We start from the raw sequence: 20079 nt of genomic DNA on the forward strand, positions 1-20079 counted from the left end.
TCTATTTTCCCCTGGGGGGGGGGGGCACCACAGGAAACTTTCGCCCTGGGCGCCACAAGGCCTAGAACTGGCTCTGACTAGACGATATTGTGAATGATGTGTTGGAATCATCCATGATATCGTCTAATGTGTGCCCAGTTTAAGTGTACCAAATGGGCCAGGCAACTGTGATGCAACACCGGATAAGGCACAGAGTTATCACACTTTATTGTGATCGTGCTACAGTCCCTGACACAGAGCTTAAGGCATTCATTCATAATTGTCCTACAACAATCAGAGAATATTCTTTTAATGAATATGATATTTTAGTTTGTACTACCTAAAAGAACCTACTACACACATACAAATGTATTATAGAGATTATAAAACCAATAACATTTTGAAATATCTGAATCGAAATAATATAGAGCATTAGCTAAATTTCATAGAATAAACATGAAATTGCAGCGTAACAGCTAAAATGAGTTACAAGTATCACTTATATCCAACTAAATATTTATGGCTCGATATTTATGAAAATTAAAAAAGATGGTATATATTAAAATACAAAAAAATGTTAATAGCATCATACAGATTTGTTTGGTTTCCCAAATGCAATTTTATTATCACTTAAACCTGGCATAAGAAACCAAAGATAGTTTTGTGAACAACTCAATATAAATGTTTAGTATATTGATGGTTTTTGTGGTATACTAACTTTAGTAGCCTTACAGGCAGACGGCATATGAAGTATTAGAACATTAGGAGAAAAAATAACAAAGAGATGGTAGAAAAGGGGAAATATCAGCTTGTCTAAAATGCTATTTTTCCAACATGTCTGATGAAATACAAGTCATTTAAAAAGCTGGTATTCAAAGATGGTTGTCACTTTGGATAGGGGCTGGCACGGCTCACCTAGACATGTGACACTTTGGTGGAAGTTAGGTCTGCTGCAATACTGAGAGCAGGGGAGATCAGGCTGACAAAGACTGCAAGGCCGTGTTGCCTCAGGCTGTTAGAGAATGAATTCATCATGCAAGGGAATTTTTGTCTCTATTTTTACTACTTGCTGAAAATGAGATTCTATTTCTGTTTTGTTATGAACATTAAATATAATTCAGATACTTTAAGAGAATTAGATAATCAGATGCATTATACATCAGCAAAAATAATCATTGCTTGTGTTTCACATGTAAAGTGAATATGTATGCAAAATATCTTATTAATAGAACTTTATATTGGTTGATTTGCTATGTTACGACCAACAAATGTAACGGACATTTGGGGTTCTATTAAAGGGCGATGAGCCCTATCTCTCAAAAAAATAGGTCACCAACATTTTTTGATTTATTTTTATTTCTACAGAAACTGAAGCTTTAACCTCCACTGTGCGTGTGTAACCTGGCTAGCTGGGTCACATTAGTACATATACCTCAAGAATGGCAAGGAGGTAAGGTAAGCTTTACTGCACACGACAGTATTGCCAAAGCAGCTGTGTATCATAAAGAAGACTTAAGGCGGGATGTATAAGTTAATAATGTGGTGGTACCTCTGAAAACTGCAGTTTTCGAAGGTTTACCACACTACATATTGATCCCCATATGTATTTAAAAAGAGTACACAGCAGAGAGTAGCGATGAACACTGCGTACTCACAGCACAGCATGGCCCCATAGAATTGTATGGGACTGCAATGTGCCCATATGCATATGTATATCCCCCCGATAACTGATAGGTTAATTGGGGTTGGCTACGAAAGCCCGGCAGTATGAATACAGACTGCAGGACCCTGACGGTCAGAATACCAACGGATCATGGTACGTGTTTTTACCCTACCTCTAACCTTAATTTCCCCCTTCCACAACCTAATATGAACAACCCCTACTCCCATAGCCTATCCCTAAGCCCAAGGCCAGTACCTTTGAAATACGTTGGGATTCTGACCGTCAGGATCCTGCAGTCTGTATTCATCCTGACCGCATCCCGTTAATTGGCACCCAAGAAAAATGAATCCTACAGTGTACATGCGAGTAGCAGGGAATGTAGATTGTAAGCTCCACTGGGGCTAAATGGCCAAATATTTTCTGTAAAGCGATGCAGAAAATGTGTGTGCTAGATAAATAGCTGTTCATAAGTAAAATGATAGGCAGTGCTTTCTTTGTGGTAATAGTCAGGATTTTTTTAATTCTTAATACCAGTTGCAGAAAAGGGAATTAATAAAATAAGCATCTGCACACTTACCCATAGTGTGGAAGCTACTATAAATCTTGGATCAACTTATAACTTCAGGTGAATATCGGCACTTTTTGTAAAGAAAAAAGCACTGATGTTAGGTCACCTTGCAGATTTTTTTGTTTAACAGATGCAATTTCAATGTAGCAGTTGTCATAAAGCACATACAGCGCATCACAGATTGCTGCCGAACAATGTTGCTGGGTTTCTACAATCTGGAGGAATAGTGTTTAAATTGTAAGATACAGCTTAGATATTGACGCCTATAAACTTTGTATAAACATGTTTATTTCTGGCAAAACAAATAGTGTATTTATGTTTCACTCTTCTGGCATCCAGTTGTAAAAGTGCATTTTGATTTGGCCTTGGTGCCGGTTATACCATACAAAACATTCAAATTTAGGGGATTATTCAGGTTTGTTAGAAAGCCCAAAAAGTTAGCAATTGGGCAAAATCCTGTTGCACTGCAGGCGGGGCAGATGTAACATGTTCAGAGATATTTAGATTTTGGGGGGATTATATTGTTTCTGTGCATTATAAATACGGCTGCTTAATATCCACACTGCAATTTAGATTTCAGTTTGAACACACTCCAATCTAAATCTCTCTGCACATGTTACACCTGCCCCACCCGCAGTGCAACATGGTTTTGCCCAATTGCTAACTTTTTTGGTTTGCTAACAAACCTGTTGCTTTTACTGTGTGTGAAGTTATGTACACAATTATTATTGCTGGTTATAAAAAGCTCTAGCAAATGTTATGCCTGAAAACTATACAATAACACAACCCAATTCGGTGATGAGGAAGGATCTTATGAAAGACAAATAACCAAATCTTTACATTTTTCAATTTCAATATACTATTAGATTTAATTATATACAACTTGCTAATTCAACTTTATTTTTATGACAGCTCTCTTAAAAAGGACACTTATTATCATATGAAAATTAGTAAATTACCATTAATATACTTGACATGAGTACCCCGGGGTATTTTCATTGCAAATTATTGCAGTGGCCTTTAAAATCATAAACAACACATGCATACAATCATACATACATGCAAAACAAAAAGGGTCATTTGAAACATACTTAATACTGGAGAAAGAGTGGACTGACGAGACTACTCAGCAAACCCTAAATAAGTTAAGTTGCATATCTAATGCTCAATAGATCATCACACATTCCAATCCTCTTTGTGTCTTTCACAGTTGAATAAGAACATTATCCCGAATGAAGTACGTCTTTTAAGCCACACAGCAAGTAACTGCGGCACTGAAAGTCTTATTTTCCACCAGTGAAGATAGCAGGACTAAAACATGCTTGATTGCATAAAAAATATGCATGCAATGCTCCCTATAAATGACAAAAGCACATCAGAGGAACATATAAAACTACAGAATATACATACATAAAAAAAAAATTGCCATGTGTTAAACTCCAAAATGGGAAACAAGCCTGCTTGTGGCAGATCTATCTTTTCAGGAGGTCTGTAACTTGTTAAATCAGTAAGAATACCTGTCACAGATATCCAGCTACACCATTTGGCTGATGTCAAACCTAAATAAACCAGATCAGAAAACCAGCAAGTGGCAGAAACGTAAATGAAATAGGAGAGGATCTGTCTAACGGTACCTCGCATGGCTTGCTTGCTGATTTTTTATTTTCTTTTTATTTTGGAGGAGGGAAATAGTGGCAATCACCGCAGTCATTTGTAGTACTAATGTCCAATTCAGCCTCCTTTCATTCTCCTTATTTAGTTGGTCAGAATGGTTTCATAGCCGACACGGGGAAGCTGTGCTGTTTAGCAGGCTGTTTAATGGGAAAGTGGCAGTCTTATTTCTTTTCTAGATTTGGTTTGTCACTAGGTCTCCATTACATGCCACTCAGCTTTGATGCCTTTGGACAGGACTGATCAAAAGATGTCATTTGACCTACACAGCATGGCAGAAACTTGGAGAAGTCTCATAAAGGGACACTTTGGCTGTAAATAAAATGACATTATTATTTCCTCTGTCCTATCATGTAGAAAAGCCAATTATGGTAATGTGCTGCATGTCAATGGGAATATAGCAATCTTTTTGGAGCAGGCAATGCACGCATCATTGTTGCAACTCTCCTTCCTGTGAAAATGTGCCCACTGGAAACAAGGTGATAGATGTCTTCAAGACTGTTAATAAATTCCAAGACAGCCATAAAAAGTGCAAGTCAGCAAAACAATTGAAAGTATAAAATGCAAACTGTTAAGTTTCCAAATTATCTAGTAATTTCATCTTGAATGATTTATATTCCGTCACTGCAGCTTGCATCACTCTCCACCATTTGACTGGCAAGAAATACAATTTATGGCTCTACTAAACCTTTAGTACCCGATAATACCTAAAGAAAAAACAGACTTTAAAACAGACTACTGCATGGAAACAAGGTCAAGATCTCACTCTGTTTTAAAGTCACATAAAAAGTGCTCTCAGTGTCACTGTCATTCACTATTACAGCTGGGCGGTATGTTAATCATTTCCTTTAGATTAGCTATTAGTCGCAAAATAAAGATTATTCATTAAAAAAATGTTCAATTCTTCCCACTGTCCGAAGGTCACTAATAAATGGCTTTTGAACAAGTGGTGCCTTTAGCTTCATCCGTGGAATTGAATTATCCCTTTCTAATTGGCTACAGTTTGCTGTGACCAATTGTAATATACGCAAGTGCAAATTGCTACTCCAGCAGAGTAAGAATACTGAAGGTATAAACTCTACCAATGGTTTATTGGCTAAGTGGGGCTTATTTAGTAACATGGTACAAACAGTACTATGTTGCTAGATCTCCTTTAACCCATACCAACCAATTAAATGTCAGCTTCTAGTAATCTAGAAGCAGTTGTTAAGACTAATGATAGTGCATACATGATTGGCTGCTATGGACTACATGCAAAATATTACTGAGTAAGCTTAAATATAGAGGGGAATTCAAATACCCATGAACAGCTCACAGGGGTATGAGTTGCCATTGCAGCGGCATGTAAACGCTGTCCGCCGCACCAGATTCAACCACTTGTCAGAGCATCTCAGTTCAGGACTCATACCGTAAGAATGGCATACAGCTGCACGAACTCGTGCCGCGACTCCATTGTCATGTCTGCAAATGTACCTGAAGTGGCTGATGCGGAGTTAGATTTATGTTTTTTTTTGAACAGCTTAAAGTACTCCTTTTTTTTGCACATACTTATCTACACTCTACGAGAATTTCCAGAATTTTCCATAAATTTAGGAAGTACCCATGTACTCACTTGAGTAAGTTACCCTCCCACATTCTACCCACTTCCTAGTATAATGGCTTGTATGGTGCATTTCTCAGTGAATTGCTTCCTTGGGATGTAATCACATCACCAGCGGTCAGAATCCCACCGGTCAGTATACCGACACTGGAAACCTGATCGATAGAAATGCCGACAGTCAGCATGCCGACTAACAGGAACTATTCACACTCGTGGGCATCCATGACACCCATAGAGTGGGAATAGAATCTGTGGTGAGTGCAGCGAGACACCGCACCAGTTGCGTTGCGAGCGCAGCGAGCCCACAAGAGGCTTTGTTGCACTTCACCCCCTCCCCCGGCGTCATTCTGGCAGCCAGGATCCCGGCATCGTGATGCTGACTGCCGGGATCCCAGCCGCCGGCAAAGCATACCCAACCCGCTTCATTATGGCCCCACTGCCACTGAGTGATCCAACAATTCGCAGAATTACAAGAAAGGGAGGGGCCTAATGAGCCAAAATGTCGGAAAGGATGACTCTGCCAGGGTACAGAAAGCAGGCCACACACAAGTGCACCTAAGTCGATTGGCTCAGTTCTGACAGTTGCGTCCGTTTCTAACTGGAAAAGGCAGACAAGGGAGGGAAAGGGCACTCTGATATAGGCTGTCTACAGCAAAGGGGTGCTCACTTAATTGCAGAAACAGGAACAGACAAGCACATAGATGAATATACGCCTGTCAAAGCCACTTGCGGTAGATTCATTGTGAATTCAGCTCTGAATCCGATAGGTGTTTTTATTGCATTGTCCGTGCAAATGTTATATTATTGTTACAACAGATTTTAGCAAGTTGTTTTTTTTATTTTTTTTTATTCGTAGCTAAAAGAAGTTCTATCTGCTTATTGGAGGATTATTTTTACTTTGATAAAACATAACAGCAAGTGCATGTTTTGCCATCAAAATAAATGTTTTAACATGCGGTTTCAAGTTTATTTTGCGGATGCATTGCATAAACCTGAAGCATGCACTACTTGTACACATCTGCACTTTTCTTGCAATTTTTGCAACCTTACAAATTTATCGGACTGCATTTTTAGTCAATATATTTGACATAAATGTGTTCAAATGTGGCATCAAGCCCAAAGTGTTTATTGTTGTTAAGTGCTGCTGGAGTAAGGGCCTAAAATACTATTTAAGCGTCTTTTAATATCCCCTGTTGGTAAAGCAAAAAAGTATCTCTATGCCCAATATCCATCACTGGATATACTTTGCAATCACAGGATACAAGTTTCTGCTTTAAGGGCAGTTATCATTGTACTGTAATGCTCATTGGTTCTCCATGATAATTAGTAGAAGGATTTGCTCGCGTAAATAGCTAACATTCCTGAATAATTACTTGTGTGGTTGTGTTTGTATTGCTTATTTATCCACCTTTTATGAATGTTATAGTTTACTTTATGACGGTAAAAAAAACTCACATACAACTGTACTCTAAGCTAATTACTATTACCAATGTGTTGAAACACTTCGGAGAGACCCTTAATCTGTACATTTCCACACCTTGTCTCATCTTGTGTGATTACAGGGTTTTAATGTATAGACAGACAATGTCTAGGTCGACATGCATTAAGACGACATTGACAAACGGCCGACAGGTTCAAAACGTTGACATGGCAATAGTTGACTCAACTATTTAAGGTTTTCTTTTTGGATTTTTTTTTACACCTTTTTTATCCACGTGGACTACAATTGGGAATAGTAAGCTGTATATACGATTAGGAATTGTCTGTGTGCATCCCTTGGAGATACTTGGGCAATACTGGCATGGACTAGGGCATTAATAAATAGAGCCTACACAGGAGCTATTTCATACATTATCAAGACAAAGGCTAAGGGTTCTCAAATAAAATCCTAAGAAATAAAAAAAAAGAATTGTGGTTACACAAATGAAGTGATTTATGCTAATGTAGCATTTTTTTTTTAACCTGGGTTGACGATCTCTTACTGGCTTAGTTGCAAAACACACAACTATCTTAATTCTGTTACTATGACAACATTATTACATTATTTAGTAGACAACATTTAAATTAAGAAAAATAAAGTATGATTCACCGTAAAAAAATATTTACATTAACAAAAACACTGTTTTAATATTAGATGCAAGTGAGAAATTAATTATATATTCACATTTATGTCCTGTTAGCTTTCTGGGGCAGGAAACTCAATCCTTATATTTTTCCATAGCGATTGCTATTCAGATTGTTACTTGTTTATGTATCTTAAGCTTCTAGCGTACTGCCATGGTTGGGTGATATCGAAACACAGCTACATTCAGTGTGTGTGTGGGTGTATATATATATATATATATATATATATATATATACACAGGTTGAGTATCCCATATCCAAATATTCCGAAATACGGAATATTACGAAATACGGAATTTTTGGAGTGAGACTGGGATAGTGAAACCTTTGTTTTCTGATGATTCAATGTACACAAACTTTGTTTAATACACAAAATTATTAAAAATATTGTATTAAATGACCTTCAGGCTGTGTGTATAAGGTGTATATGAAACATAAATGAATTGTGTGAATGTACACACACTTTGTTTAACGCACAAAGTTATTGAAAATATTGGTTAAAATGACCTTCAGGCTGTGTGTATAAGATGTATATGGAACATAAATGCATTCTGTGCTTAGACTTAGGTCCCATCGCCATGATATCTCGTTATGGTATGCAATTATTCCAAAATACGGAAAAATCCGATATCCAAAATACTTCTGGTCCCAAGCATTTTGGATAAGGGATACTCAACCTGTATATATATATATATATATATATATATATATATTTCTTCTGATAAAAACCTAAATGGTGCACACACTTTATCATCTTGTATAAATGTATATGATTTAAGTTATAAACAGTGACTATAGAACATCAAAGAAGTTGAACTTTTTAAATATATTAACTATTTCCATGTGCATTACAGCTAAGTTGGAGAGAGGAAAAATAAATAAGCAATACATACTGTATGATACATCTTTGGCATCTATTCTGGAGATAAATCAAAAAAATATGTCCACATGGGAAAAAAATGATTTTAGCACCAGAGATATTACTCTTAAATACAAAGGGTCACTAAAACTAACTATAAAATCTACAAAAATGTATCATAACTGAATCTAACTAATATTCTGTTCTAAAATGAGTGGTTGTCAGAAGCAAAGAATATAGAGAAGATGGGAGGTCACCCTTCTTCTGTAATAAGACCTTCTCACTCACATCCCAGCATCAGGTGTAGTATGGTATGCTGGCGGTCGGGCTCCCGACGACCAGCATACCGGCGCCGGGAGCCCAACCGCTGGCATACCGACAGTGTGGCAGGCGCAAATGAGCCCCTTGCGGGCTCGCTGCGCTTGCCACGCTATTTTATCCTCCCTCCAGGGGGGATCGTGGACCCCCACGAGGGAGAATAAGTGTCGGTATGCCGGCTGTCGGGATTCCGGCGCCGGTATACTGTGCGCCGGGATCCCGACAGCCGGCATACTGAAGACCACCCCCCAGCATCTACCCTCTTCTCCAGGACACCTGACACTCACAGTCTTGAAGCCTAAACGATCATCTGTTTGGTCAAGTACTGTATATATGTTGTACTCATATTAACTATCATGAAGTTAGAACAGGAGTTAGAAAAACATTTTTCACCTTTCCACAGGTACAGTAATTCCATCTCCCATACCTGATGCCTACACTTTCCACACCTCAAGAATAGTCTGTTTTGAACGATTGTTTGCAAATGTGAGCCTGCGACATCTGCCTCAATTAATCAGCTTGCTGAACAAATTGCTCAAACACTCCCTTCCCATGTACCAGCTGACCCAGTATCTCCTACAAAAGTGCATCATCTGAAATGCCTACACACAGGCTTGAGCATGTCAGATAATGAATGGAGTTAGAACTGGACTTTGGTCTATGCTTTAACCTCAACTTTACCAATTTTTCAAGCACTGCACCTCAGGAATGTTACTACTCCACCCTCCTACAACTTCACCCAGTAATGCTACCCTTCATTATACAGCATTATTTCTTATTTCTCATTTATGCAATTTGATTTTTTTTCATTATGTCACCTATCCATATCTATATATACCACCACTACGTGGTCCTTTTCCTCTGTTGGTTTCTATGTTTTCTAATCGTCACTGTACATTATACTTCTATTAACTGCTCATCCTGCCAGCTGTAACCTAGGTAGTGCACCCCAGATGGCTGTCTCAGCTGGTACTATCATGGGCAGAATGAACAACTTGTGGAACTATTGATGCAGCGTGTATCGTTTTAGACACTTTTCATATATCTATATATGTCTTAGTTCCATGTATTGCTTATCTCACACATTGTAACTTATATAGTCCACCCAAGATGGCTGCCTCATCTGGTACTCTCGTGGGTAGGATAAATAATCCTTTGCATTTATTATTCATAATGTCTGCATCATCCCTGTATTGTGTTCATTAGTTTCTGTATTTTCCTGCAAATCTGAACGTCTGTATTATTTTTATGATGTCTGTAAAGCACCATAAGTCCTCTGAAGAAAAGCGCTATATAAATAAAATTATTTTTATTAGCTTTATTATCCTAATCATTTAGCACCTTTTACAAACTTAACACTGATAGTGCTGATAGCACTCTTATTACTATTGTGTATCAAACCAAGTGCCTGACTGGCTATTGGAGTATAGTAATTACAATACAGGTGCTAGTAGTAGAGAAAACAATAGGAGGGCAGTTATAGTCATCTGTGGACAGTACTATTATTATTATTAATTTGTTTTCTGTAGCTCAGAATTTACAATTTGTGGATCAGATAATATATAGATTGTTTGGGGGTGTCTATGTAAAAACAGATTAATAATAATAATAATAATAATAATAATAATAATTTTATTTATATAGCACTCTTTCAACAACAGGGGGCACTTCACATTCATCAAAAACAATGCACGTAATACAGAAGATTTAAGCAATACAGCGACAAGCCACACATGGATGCAGGTTTATTCTTAGGGGACCTAAACACTATGGGGGTATCGAATTACCTGCAATCGATGAACGCAGGTAATTGTATCTTTGGGAGCTATCCTATTAGCCCTGATGCAGCAGGCTCCTCCCCCCTATGCCGGCAGTTATTGCTGAGTCACCTGAAGCATAATCCACGAAAAGCAGCTACCGGGGCCGTGATAACACATGGGAACAGGGACTAATCCCGGATCTCATGTGTTTTTGGGCAATAGCGGGTGCGTTTTCAGCCAATGAAGGCCTATTATAGGATACCGCTATAATAACCATTGGTCACTAATCACGATATTCGCTGTTTTCACCCGCTGAAAATGGATTGACACCAATCCCCTGTAAGTGCTACACTTAAAATCTCATTGATATGCCATTACTATTATTTGAATTAATAATATAACTTGCAGACAATTAATTCCCATCTGTGGAACAATTCACTCATCTAACAACTGAGAAGAATACATGGGGGGATACAATAAGCTACGATAATTTACCGCAGGCTACTTGAACCCTATGAGCTATTCAATAAGCTATGGGCTTTTTTCCTGGGATCTCAGCGGACTCCGAAAAAACAATCCCGATAAAAAGCCCATTTTTACCAATCCAGAAAGCGAAAACACATAGGTCCATGAATTTATCACTTATTCTTTGGGGCATATGTAATAAGTGTCTGAGTTTGCTAGCCACTTTAAAAAAAAAAAAACATAGCGGCGGGGGGCGGAGCCGGCGCTTGGAGATGAACTCATCTCCGCGCCGCCTCTCCCTATCTAGTAAACGGGTCCCAGGTCGCCTCGAGCCGGGAATCCGTTTACGCAGCCACTGACCTGGTATTCAACCCGGGAATAACATTGTTTATAACCCGGGTTGAATTACTGGGTCAGGCGACCCGGGAATTTGGACTTGGCGCTTTCACACTGCACACTGACCCGTGTCGACCCGGCAATATGCCGGGTCGATACCGGGTTATTTGTGCGATGTGAAAGGGGTATTACATATGCCCATATCTGTTTTTGCCTGAAAAGGAATACTTTTCAGAGGCTAATTTAATAGCCTGAAAAAAATCAGGGCTATTTGAATCCCCATACTGAAGTATTTTTCAGGGCGCCTGAAGTAATGGCTCTTTTAACTTGAGGACTGCTATTTGCCCTACCAACAATTATTTTACTAACTCTTATGCTCTTCATACTACATGCTACAATTATCTGGCTGATCCGCCCGATATCAGCGGATATGCCAGATAATTGCAGTGTGTATGCGGGTGACCGATGCAGTAATATTGAGTGGTCGGGCATGTCTGATTGTTCAGCAAGTCCCTCCAATTCGATATTTTTAAGTGTCATGTCATCTGCATTGGGCAGTGTAAGCCCTACCTAAGCCAACCGACAGACATTTACCATGTTACCTCACATACGAAGGAACGGCAAAATGTGTCCTCGCCGGGGGTGGAGCACTGATATCACGGCCACTATACTGTGAGAGATCTCACAGTGTATGTCCCAGATATCTGCAGTGTCAGATAAAATGCTTGTCGGTCTGCCAGGCATTTTATTTGCCTGTGTATGCCCGCCAGTACTGTACCTCTAGTTAAATCTTAAATGGATAATCTTTATATCGCAATAAAAACATCACATTTATATTGTTTAACAAATAAATACAAAAATAAATAAAATAGGAAAGCTTAAGGTAAAAACATCACATGATCATTTAAAAAGGTATGATAATGTTGGTTGTATTAACAAATCTGCAGCTGCGGCTCCCTCCCTTTCATGAATCTGGGTGTGATATAGCTGGAGTATAAATGGAGTAGTGGTTTCACTATGAGAATGGAGAATAGTAATACTTAAAATCACAGTACACTGGGGGACAACAGTGCATTCAATGGCCGGATAGAGCACGTAATGGGCCCTACACACTGGCAGATAATACTGAAAGATATGAACAATCTTTTTCATTAATGAACGAGATAACGTTCATATCTTTCAATGTGGAGGCACCAGCGATGAACGATGTGCGGCCCCGCGCTCGTTCATCGCTGGTGCCCCGTCGCCTGTGCATGCAGGCCAATATGGATGAGATCGTCCATATTTGCCTGCACTGCTATGGAGCCGGGTGATGGGAGGAGTGAAGAACCTTCACTCCCCCCGTCACTGCCCCCCCCCCCCCCGCCGCCAGGTTGCCTGTCGGACGCATCCGCGGTTGGGTAGATAGGCGGCGGATCGCTCAATGTGTAGGGCCCTTAAGAAGAACTCAAGTGGATAGGAGCACCTATAAAGTGAATCAAAACAGACACAATTAGGACATTGGTACTTTTTAAGTGGCACTTCATAAAATATATGTGTGGGCACCCCTTTATTTGTACAGACCGAATGTGCACTGCAATGTAAATAGTTTCAAAACACTGCTGCAGCAGTTTTAGTTGTTTTTTCATATATGGGTGTGTTTTCAACATGTGCGACCAGCCAGACACTGTCGTGATCATTAGTGAGCAACTTACTCCAGGCTGATAGAACCCTGAAGAGATAACCCTTGATACTATGTCTGCAACATTTGGTTTGCTATTTTGGACGCAATGTGTGAATACATGCCCACACCATGCCCACACCATAACTAAGCTGCATATATATGCCCATAACAACCCTAGTCGCATGCAGTCGCACAAATGTAGAGATGTGCATTGAGAAAAGAAAAGAATTGTCTCCAATAGCATTTATGTCTGACTCTTTATAAGGCCCTCTGAGTATAAGAAACTGCATTTACCACTCTGTTGTTTTTATTAGGAATAAAAATACCCTTTTTGTGGGACAAGTGCAAAGTCTCTTATCATACTATTATTCTTCTGGGCAAGTTATTATTTATTGAAAGTTGTATGATACCATAGAATTGCATACATAGAAACATATACTCATATACTCTTTGCGACACCCATATACTGTGACCATGAGCCAAAAATAGGTGGTGCTAATTACTTATTAGTGCACAATAGGGAGTTGTCATTACACATTTCTTAAGGCATTGTAAACTGAACCGTGTATCTTATGTCCACTGTACAGAAAGAAAAAACATTGCCCCATTCATCTAACTCCCCTTTATGTCCCATAGCATTAACCGCTTATCATCTGTATCCCCAATGTGTTCTTCTACGTAGAATATTCACACAACCAGCTCCCCCAATCCAACAGAAAATACACAGACCTTTTTATTTATTTGCAAAAGAAATGTATATGAATAGCTGCAAAGACTGTCAGAGAAAATGCATATGCACTAAAAAAATTAAAGTACTATTTATTCAGTGCAGGACAAGTGCTTTATATGGATTCTTGCTACATTTGTGATTGCACAATAATGTTTTTTCCTAGCTGCTATTTCTGTGTGACAGTATTAAGAGTAATCATTTTAGACATACACACTAAAGCCCAGCACATATTGCCTGGAGTATAATTCTGTTCTTCTCGCTCCCAGTTTTGTTAGAGGGGGTCCAGCTCAACTAGATCAACTTAGACCCTGTCTATTTATTTCATGCAAACCCTGCAGGTAAATTAAGATCAGCAGTTTGTTTTGTTGATGTTTTCTATAAAACACTTAATAGATTCCTTTGTATTGTCTTTTGGCTGCAGAATTCAAGCACACACACAGAACAAAATAATGCTAGAAAATAGCTTATCATGGAAAAATAGGCAATTGCTGGCGCATATAGAATATCTCAGGTTTTCACATATTTCGCACCTTACACTAGCATGCAACTAGTTAATACAAACAGCACGAAACCTGTTATTGTCAACAGATTCTGAATTGTTGTGCAGACTGGGAGTCAAAGAGGACGCAGAGGGGATTTCCAAAGCTCAACCAAGGATCAGCGTTAACATCAGTTATTAAGCCAATGGCACTTAACACCAAAAGGAACTATGATATTGCAAACTGAGGTTAATAAATCCCCAGGGCTGTTTTAAATTACACTCACTGACAATTGTGCTTAAAATTAAGAGCACAGTCTAATGAAAAGTGTATATTGGATTTTGTTGCAAAAACAAATAAATTGCACAAAAGAAGCAAACTACACAACAGCTGCAGCAACATTTTGTAATTTTTTACGAACCAGAAAAAATACTTGTATGCTCTTTAGTCTTAATTACTCCTATTTTACCACAGTGCAAGCAATTTACAGGAGCTGATCTTTGGCACAAATACAATGTATTGAAGAGAGCCAACACACACAGGATACTACAGTGTACTACATATTCTAATTCACAGTTTATTAATATACACAGTGGGGCTTGCAGTTAGATTGCAAGGAACTTTAAGCTACAAAAGTGCTCATAGAGCAGAGTAATGCTGGGTACACACTAGATGAGACTCTGAACGACATGCCTGATTCCGACAATTTGGAACGACACATCGTTCCTATCATCTAGTGTGTACGAACTATATCGTCAACAATGCGCACTCCCGCGAATCATCAACGGCATCCTCTGTCTTCCGTACATACAGGTCAATCTGAGGATGCCGTTGACGATACCATGCTGCCAAAGCTCCCCAGCGGTCGTTCGTGGCACTGGCACGTGTGTATGTACCGGAACCCGCCACAAACGATATCGCTGGGTACACACTATCGGCAAGAGTGTACCCAGCTTGAGATGTGTCAGAGTACCCTGCGAACTCTAGCTGCATGTCTGTGAGTAAGAATTGCAGCATTATTCTGCAACTGTGGTGGATCTCTCATAACCCTATTCCATTCATAGTCTTTTTCTAGGAGGCATTTTGAAAGACATCATGCTGATTTTTTTAGTTAGTGACCTAACTGCATGTATCTGAAAAAGTAAAAACCTCAGTCGATATATTCCCTTTTATTCATATATAACAAATTTATTATGGCGCCTAGCAGTTTTTCCAATCAAATTGAGCTAACATTTCCTCATACCGTAAATTGCCAGCATGTGGTTATTGTTAGACAGGCATATAATAAAAGTACACAACTTCACTAAGAAGACAGGATCGGCTTTCCACATGTGTAAATGATCCGATTGGTGTTTTATTTTAAAAAACCCCAAACGATTTTTACTGACCATGATAAAACAAAAGTGGACAAGTGATCTTTTGTGCATCTTTGTTGTTAATAAGGGGGGTATTTATGAAAGCTTGGAGACAGATAATGTGGAGCGATAAAAACCACTAACTAATCAGCTTCTAATACCGCTTTTCAACTGCCAACCCAGGAAATTGCTGGGTCTATCAACCCGGCAAATTCCCGAGGCTAAGCCCCGAACTGGGTAAAGAGCAAGGGTTATAGACTCGGGACGAAGTTTCCTTTTCCACTGACCTGAATCCCGGGTTGATACGCATTCACGCGCAAAACCCTGGGGGTAGAGAGTCAGTGGAAAAAGGGTATCACTCTCATTTTACAGGGTGTTCTCTCTACTTTATTTCTCTCTATGCTTTGATAAATACACCCCAAAGCATTAAATATATATATATATCTATATAATAAAGTATTTCTCCACATACCAGTGGAAAAAGATAGCACTCTCCAGACTTGCGTGATATGATGTAAATAATGCAGTCATTTATTCAGAAGTTTGGTTCCATGTAACTTCATGTCACAGGAAAGTATAAATATACAGAGAGGGCTCGCCAACATTTCGGTCCTACGCCAGGACCTTTCTCAAGGTACACGCCAGACAATGAACAGTCAAGACAGCAGTAGCATCATCAGCAGCATTTAGAGAGGAATCAGGACCTGCATACAGCCTCCCAGGCCCCCTATATATACCTGTATGCTAATGAAAACGTGAATCATGTGAATCTACGGCCGGGCGCGTCACTTCCGGTAAAAACGGAAGTCGCGTGCCTTCCCGAGCCGCGCCGTGTAAGGTAATGCCAGTGAAACATCAATGCAAGCCACCCCTTCGTCAGCCATGGGGAGCAATGCTATTAAGTCCGCCCCAGGGGTCCGCCGCGATCAGCCGCACTGTATCTACGGCTGTAGTACCGGTAACTATGGCAACCCGTGGTTCCGCAATGTCACTTCCGGTTAAGACCGGAAGTCATGCGTTCGGTGCACATAGCGCTATGCGTTCCTGTAGTAACTATGGGCGATGTCAGGAGGCGGGGCCGTATGCCACATAGGGCACCCAATAAAACAGGCAACTTAGTAAATCACATATATGAAGGGGTGATAATAGGTATATGGGGACCTGGGTAGCAACACATAGCAAAAATATATATACACATCGGTCACTGTTACATACAAAGTGGTGTGCGCTACGCGCGTCACACCATAATAAGACAGTGTGTTGAAGAATACCTATATCCACAAAAAATAGTAAACACTTGTGAATAGACAAGAGGAAATCAATACATGTGGAAAAATACTGCCCTGTGCGATCAATCGCTGTAGGGGTGAGTAATAAATCCTCAGGGAAGAGGGGGAATGCCCACTGGGATCAGGTCAGACTTATTCACATAACCTCGATGAAGTCACCATGAACCACCCTATGACCAAATATTAGGGACCAGCAGGGACATATACCATTGTAGATCCAACCCGCTAAAAATAATATATCATGAGGAAACTGATGTACCCCAACAGGTCAGCGATAAAAACAGTGCTGTAAGACATCTAAATGAATGTAAACAACTTCATACGTAATAATACAGTGACGAGCCGGCAAGTCCACGAAGGGGGTGCCGACACGTACCAAATCACAAATAAGTCCAACTGGGGTACCAGTCATAATTGACCCGTGTCAGGTTACCTATACGAGGGATGCGGGTGAGAACAAATCATCCACACGACTACCTAAGAAATATCGAGAGAGGATTACGCTCATTCATCCCTCTGGGGGAAATGGTGTCTAAATCGGTGGATCCAATAACTTTCCCTCTTTTTTAATGCCAAGGTGCGGTCTCCTCCTCGGACAGGTGGTGGTACCCAGTCAATCAGCTTACACCTGAGATTGGATACCTGGTGTTGATGTGCCAGAAAATGTCTTGGTACCGGTTGTTCTGCCTTCTTGGATTCAATGGCTTGGTGGATGGTGGTCCTGTGGTTTGCCATCCTATCACGGAACCACCTTGATGTCATCCCGACATAATACAGTCCACATGGACAAGTAAGGATGTAAATGACGTGGTCCATCAAACAGTGTAATTTAAATTGAATCTTGATAGGGCGTCCAGAATGTGGATGAGGAAAAGTTGGGCCAGTGAGCATGCTCCGGCAAGTGGTGCAACCAGTACATTTGAAACAACCCGGTTTCTGCTCTTGTAGCCATGTTGACCTACTGGGAACGGTTGGAGAGGCCGTTGGTCTCAAAAGAAGATGTTTAAGGTTTGGTGCTTTTCGGTATGCCATCATCGGGGGTCGTGTGTTCTTCGCTTTCAGTGAGGTATCTGTTGTGATGATGGGCCACCTCTTACGGAGGGCTTTGCTGATATTGCCGGACTGGCTGCCAAACGTCGTAGTGAATACAATCCTATCGGCGTCGGTGTTCGGATTCGAGGAGACAGTGCTCGGACTCGTATTGGTGGTGTCTGGTGTTGTGAATTTTACACGAGCTTTAAGCAGACACCATTGTATGCAGCCATCAGAATATCCACGTTCCCGGAATCTCAGCGACATATCGTGCAACTGCTGTTCCATGTTCGTTGGGTCGGAATTGTTCCGCATAACTCTCAAGAATTGTGAGATAGGCAGATTCTCTTTAAGAGCTGGTGGATGTTGGCTGGTGGACAGGGGGAGGGTATTCCTATCGGTGGGTTTCCTGTAGAGCGTCGTATTGATCACATTATCTTCTATGGTGACAGTGATGTCAAGGAAGTTGATATGATGGTCATCAATCTGGTGTGTGAATCTAACCGGGCTTTCTAATTCATTTAACATCACGACCATCTGGTTAAACATCTCAGTCGTCCCAGTCCAGAGAATGAAAATATCATCGATGAAACACTTGTACATCAATATGTGAGCCCCAAATGTTGGCAGAATGTGCTTCTTCTCGTAGGCCGCCATGAAGATATTAGCATAGGCCGGCACCAAATTTGAACCCATAGCGGTCCCTGATTGTTGTACGTAGTGCTTGTCCAGGTAGGAAAAGTGATTGAGCTTCAGCACTGCTTCAGCTAATTGAATAATAAAGTCAATCGGCGGATTAGCTGGAGGGTTGGCGCTAGGGAGGCCAATCCCGGGGCATTTTTTCAATCCTGGGATTCGGGATTGAAAAATGCTCAATCCCGGGATTCCCGGGATCCTGGGATTGCAGTAGGGATCAGTGTAGGGAGCAGTGTAAGGAGCAGGGAAAGTATATGTGGAGGGCAGCAAGGCAGGGTGGATGTAGGGAGCAAAGGAGGGTGGGTGTAGGGAGCATATAAGGAACTGGAAGGGAGGGTGGGTGTAGGGAGCAGCGGGAGAGTGAGAGTAGGGAGCAGCGGGAGAGTGGGAGTATGGAGCAGCGGGAGAGTGGGAGTATGGAGCAGCGGGAGAGTGGGAGTATGGAGCAGCGGGAGAGTGCGAGTATGGAGCAGTGGGAGTAGGGAGCAGCGGGAGAGTGGGTGTAGCAAGCAGAGGGAGGATGTCAGGAGCAGAGAGTGTGGGTGTAGGTAGTGATAGTACTTACTACTTGCGGGCACCAGCTAAGGACACACGTACTACTACTGACCGCGCTGGCAGCATTTCAAACGTAGCGCCGGCCGCCAGCCAGTCAGAACTGGCAGTCCGGCAGCCAATCAGGGGCCGCGGCTGCTGCCGCTTCCCTGATTGGCTGCCGGTGTCTGCCAGCTCTGATTGGCTGGCGGCCGGCGCTACGTTTGAAATGCCGCCAGCGCGGTCAGTACGTGTGTCCTTAGCTGGTGCCCGCAAGTAGTAAGTACTATCACTACCTTAGCTGACAGCCGGGCAGCGCTGAGCTATAGTGCTCAGCGCTGTCCGGCAAAACTGCGCATGCGCACTGTAATCCCGTGAATCCCGGGATTGGAGGCTCCAATCCCGGGATTCAAATCCCGGCATTTTTGGGCCCAAATCCCGGGATCCCGCCGATCCCGATCCCGGGATTGGCCTCCCTAGTTGGCGCTAAGTGCCTCCCTCAATGTTTGCAGACCTTCTTCATGCGGGATGATGGTATATAGTGAACAGACGTCCATGGTTGCCAACCGGACATCTCCGCGTAGTTGTGGTAGATCAGAGAGTTTGGTGAGAAAGTCCATGCTGTCCCTGATGTAGCTATCTGACTTATGTACTATTTGTTGCAAAAATGAATCCACATAAACTGCCAGTGGTTGCAACAGTGAATTTCTTGCCGAAATGATTGGCCTACCTGGTGGGTGAGAGAGTGTCTTGTGGACTTTGGGTAGGGTATATATGATGGGACACACCGGGTAGGGGACTGTAAGGAATTCAAATGTGTGTTTATCAATCCACTTGGATTGAAAACTGTGTAGTAGTAGGCGGTCTACTTGATCTTTGAAACTGGGAATGGGGTTAGTCGCACAGCATAACTAGGTGGAAGTATCGGCTAATTGTCTGCAGATCTCTCGGTGATAGTCAC

At 41.1% G+C, this 20079-nt stretch overlaps 1 protein-coding gene across 6 annotated transcripts in view; it reads right to left on the reverse strand.

Annotated features, from left to right (window-relative positions):
* The window catches only part of TSHZ1 (teashirt zinc finger homeobox 1), a 121188-nt gene that overhangs the window by 10357 nt on the left and 90752 nt on the right, over nt 1-20079 (reverse strand). The window contains exon 1 of one of the 6 annotated variants that reach the window (XM_063923350.1): nt 3845-4648. The exons of the other annotated variants lie outside the window; for them this stretch is intronic. Within the exon in view, the coding sequence (XP_063779420.1) occupies nt 3845-3851 (7 nt within the window). The 5' untranslated portion in view covers nt 3852-4648. Of the gene's footprint in view, nt 1-3844; nt 4649-20079 lie in introns of those variants that run through there. 6 annotated transcript variants of the gene reach the window in all.

The sequence above is a fragment of the Pseudophryne corroboree genome, chromosome 5 (assembly GCF_028390025.1).
Source record: "Pseudophryne corroboree isolate aPseCor3 chromosome 5, aPseCor3.hap2, whole genome shotgun sequence".
Classification (NCBI taxonomy): Eukaryota; Metazoa; Chordata; class Amphibia; order Anura; family Myobatrachidae; genus Pseudophryne; species Pseudophryne corroboree.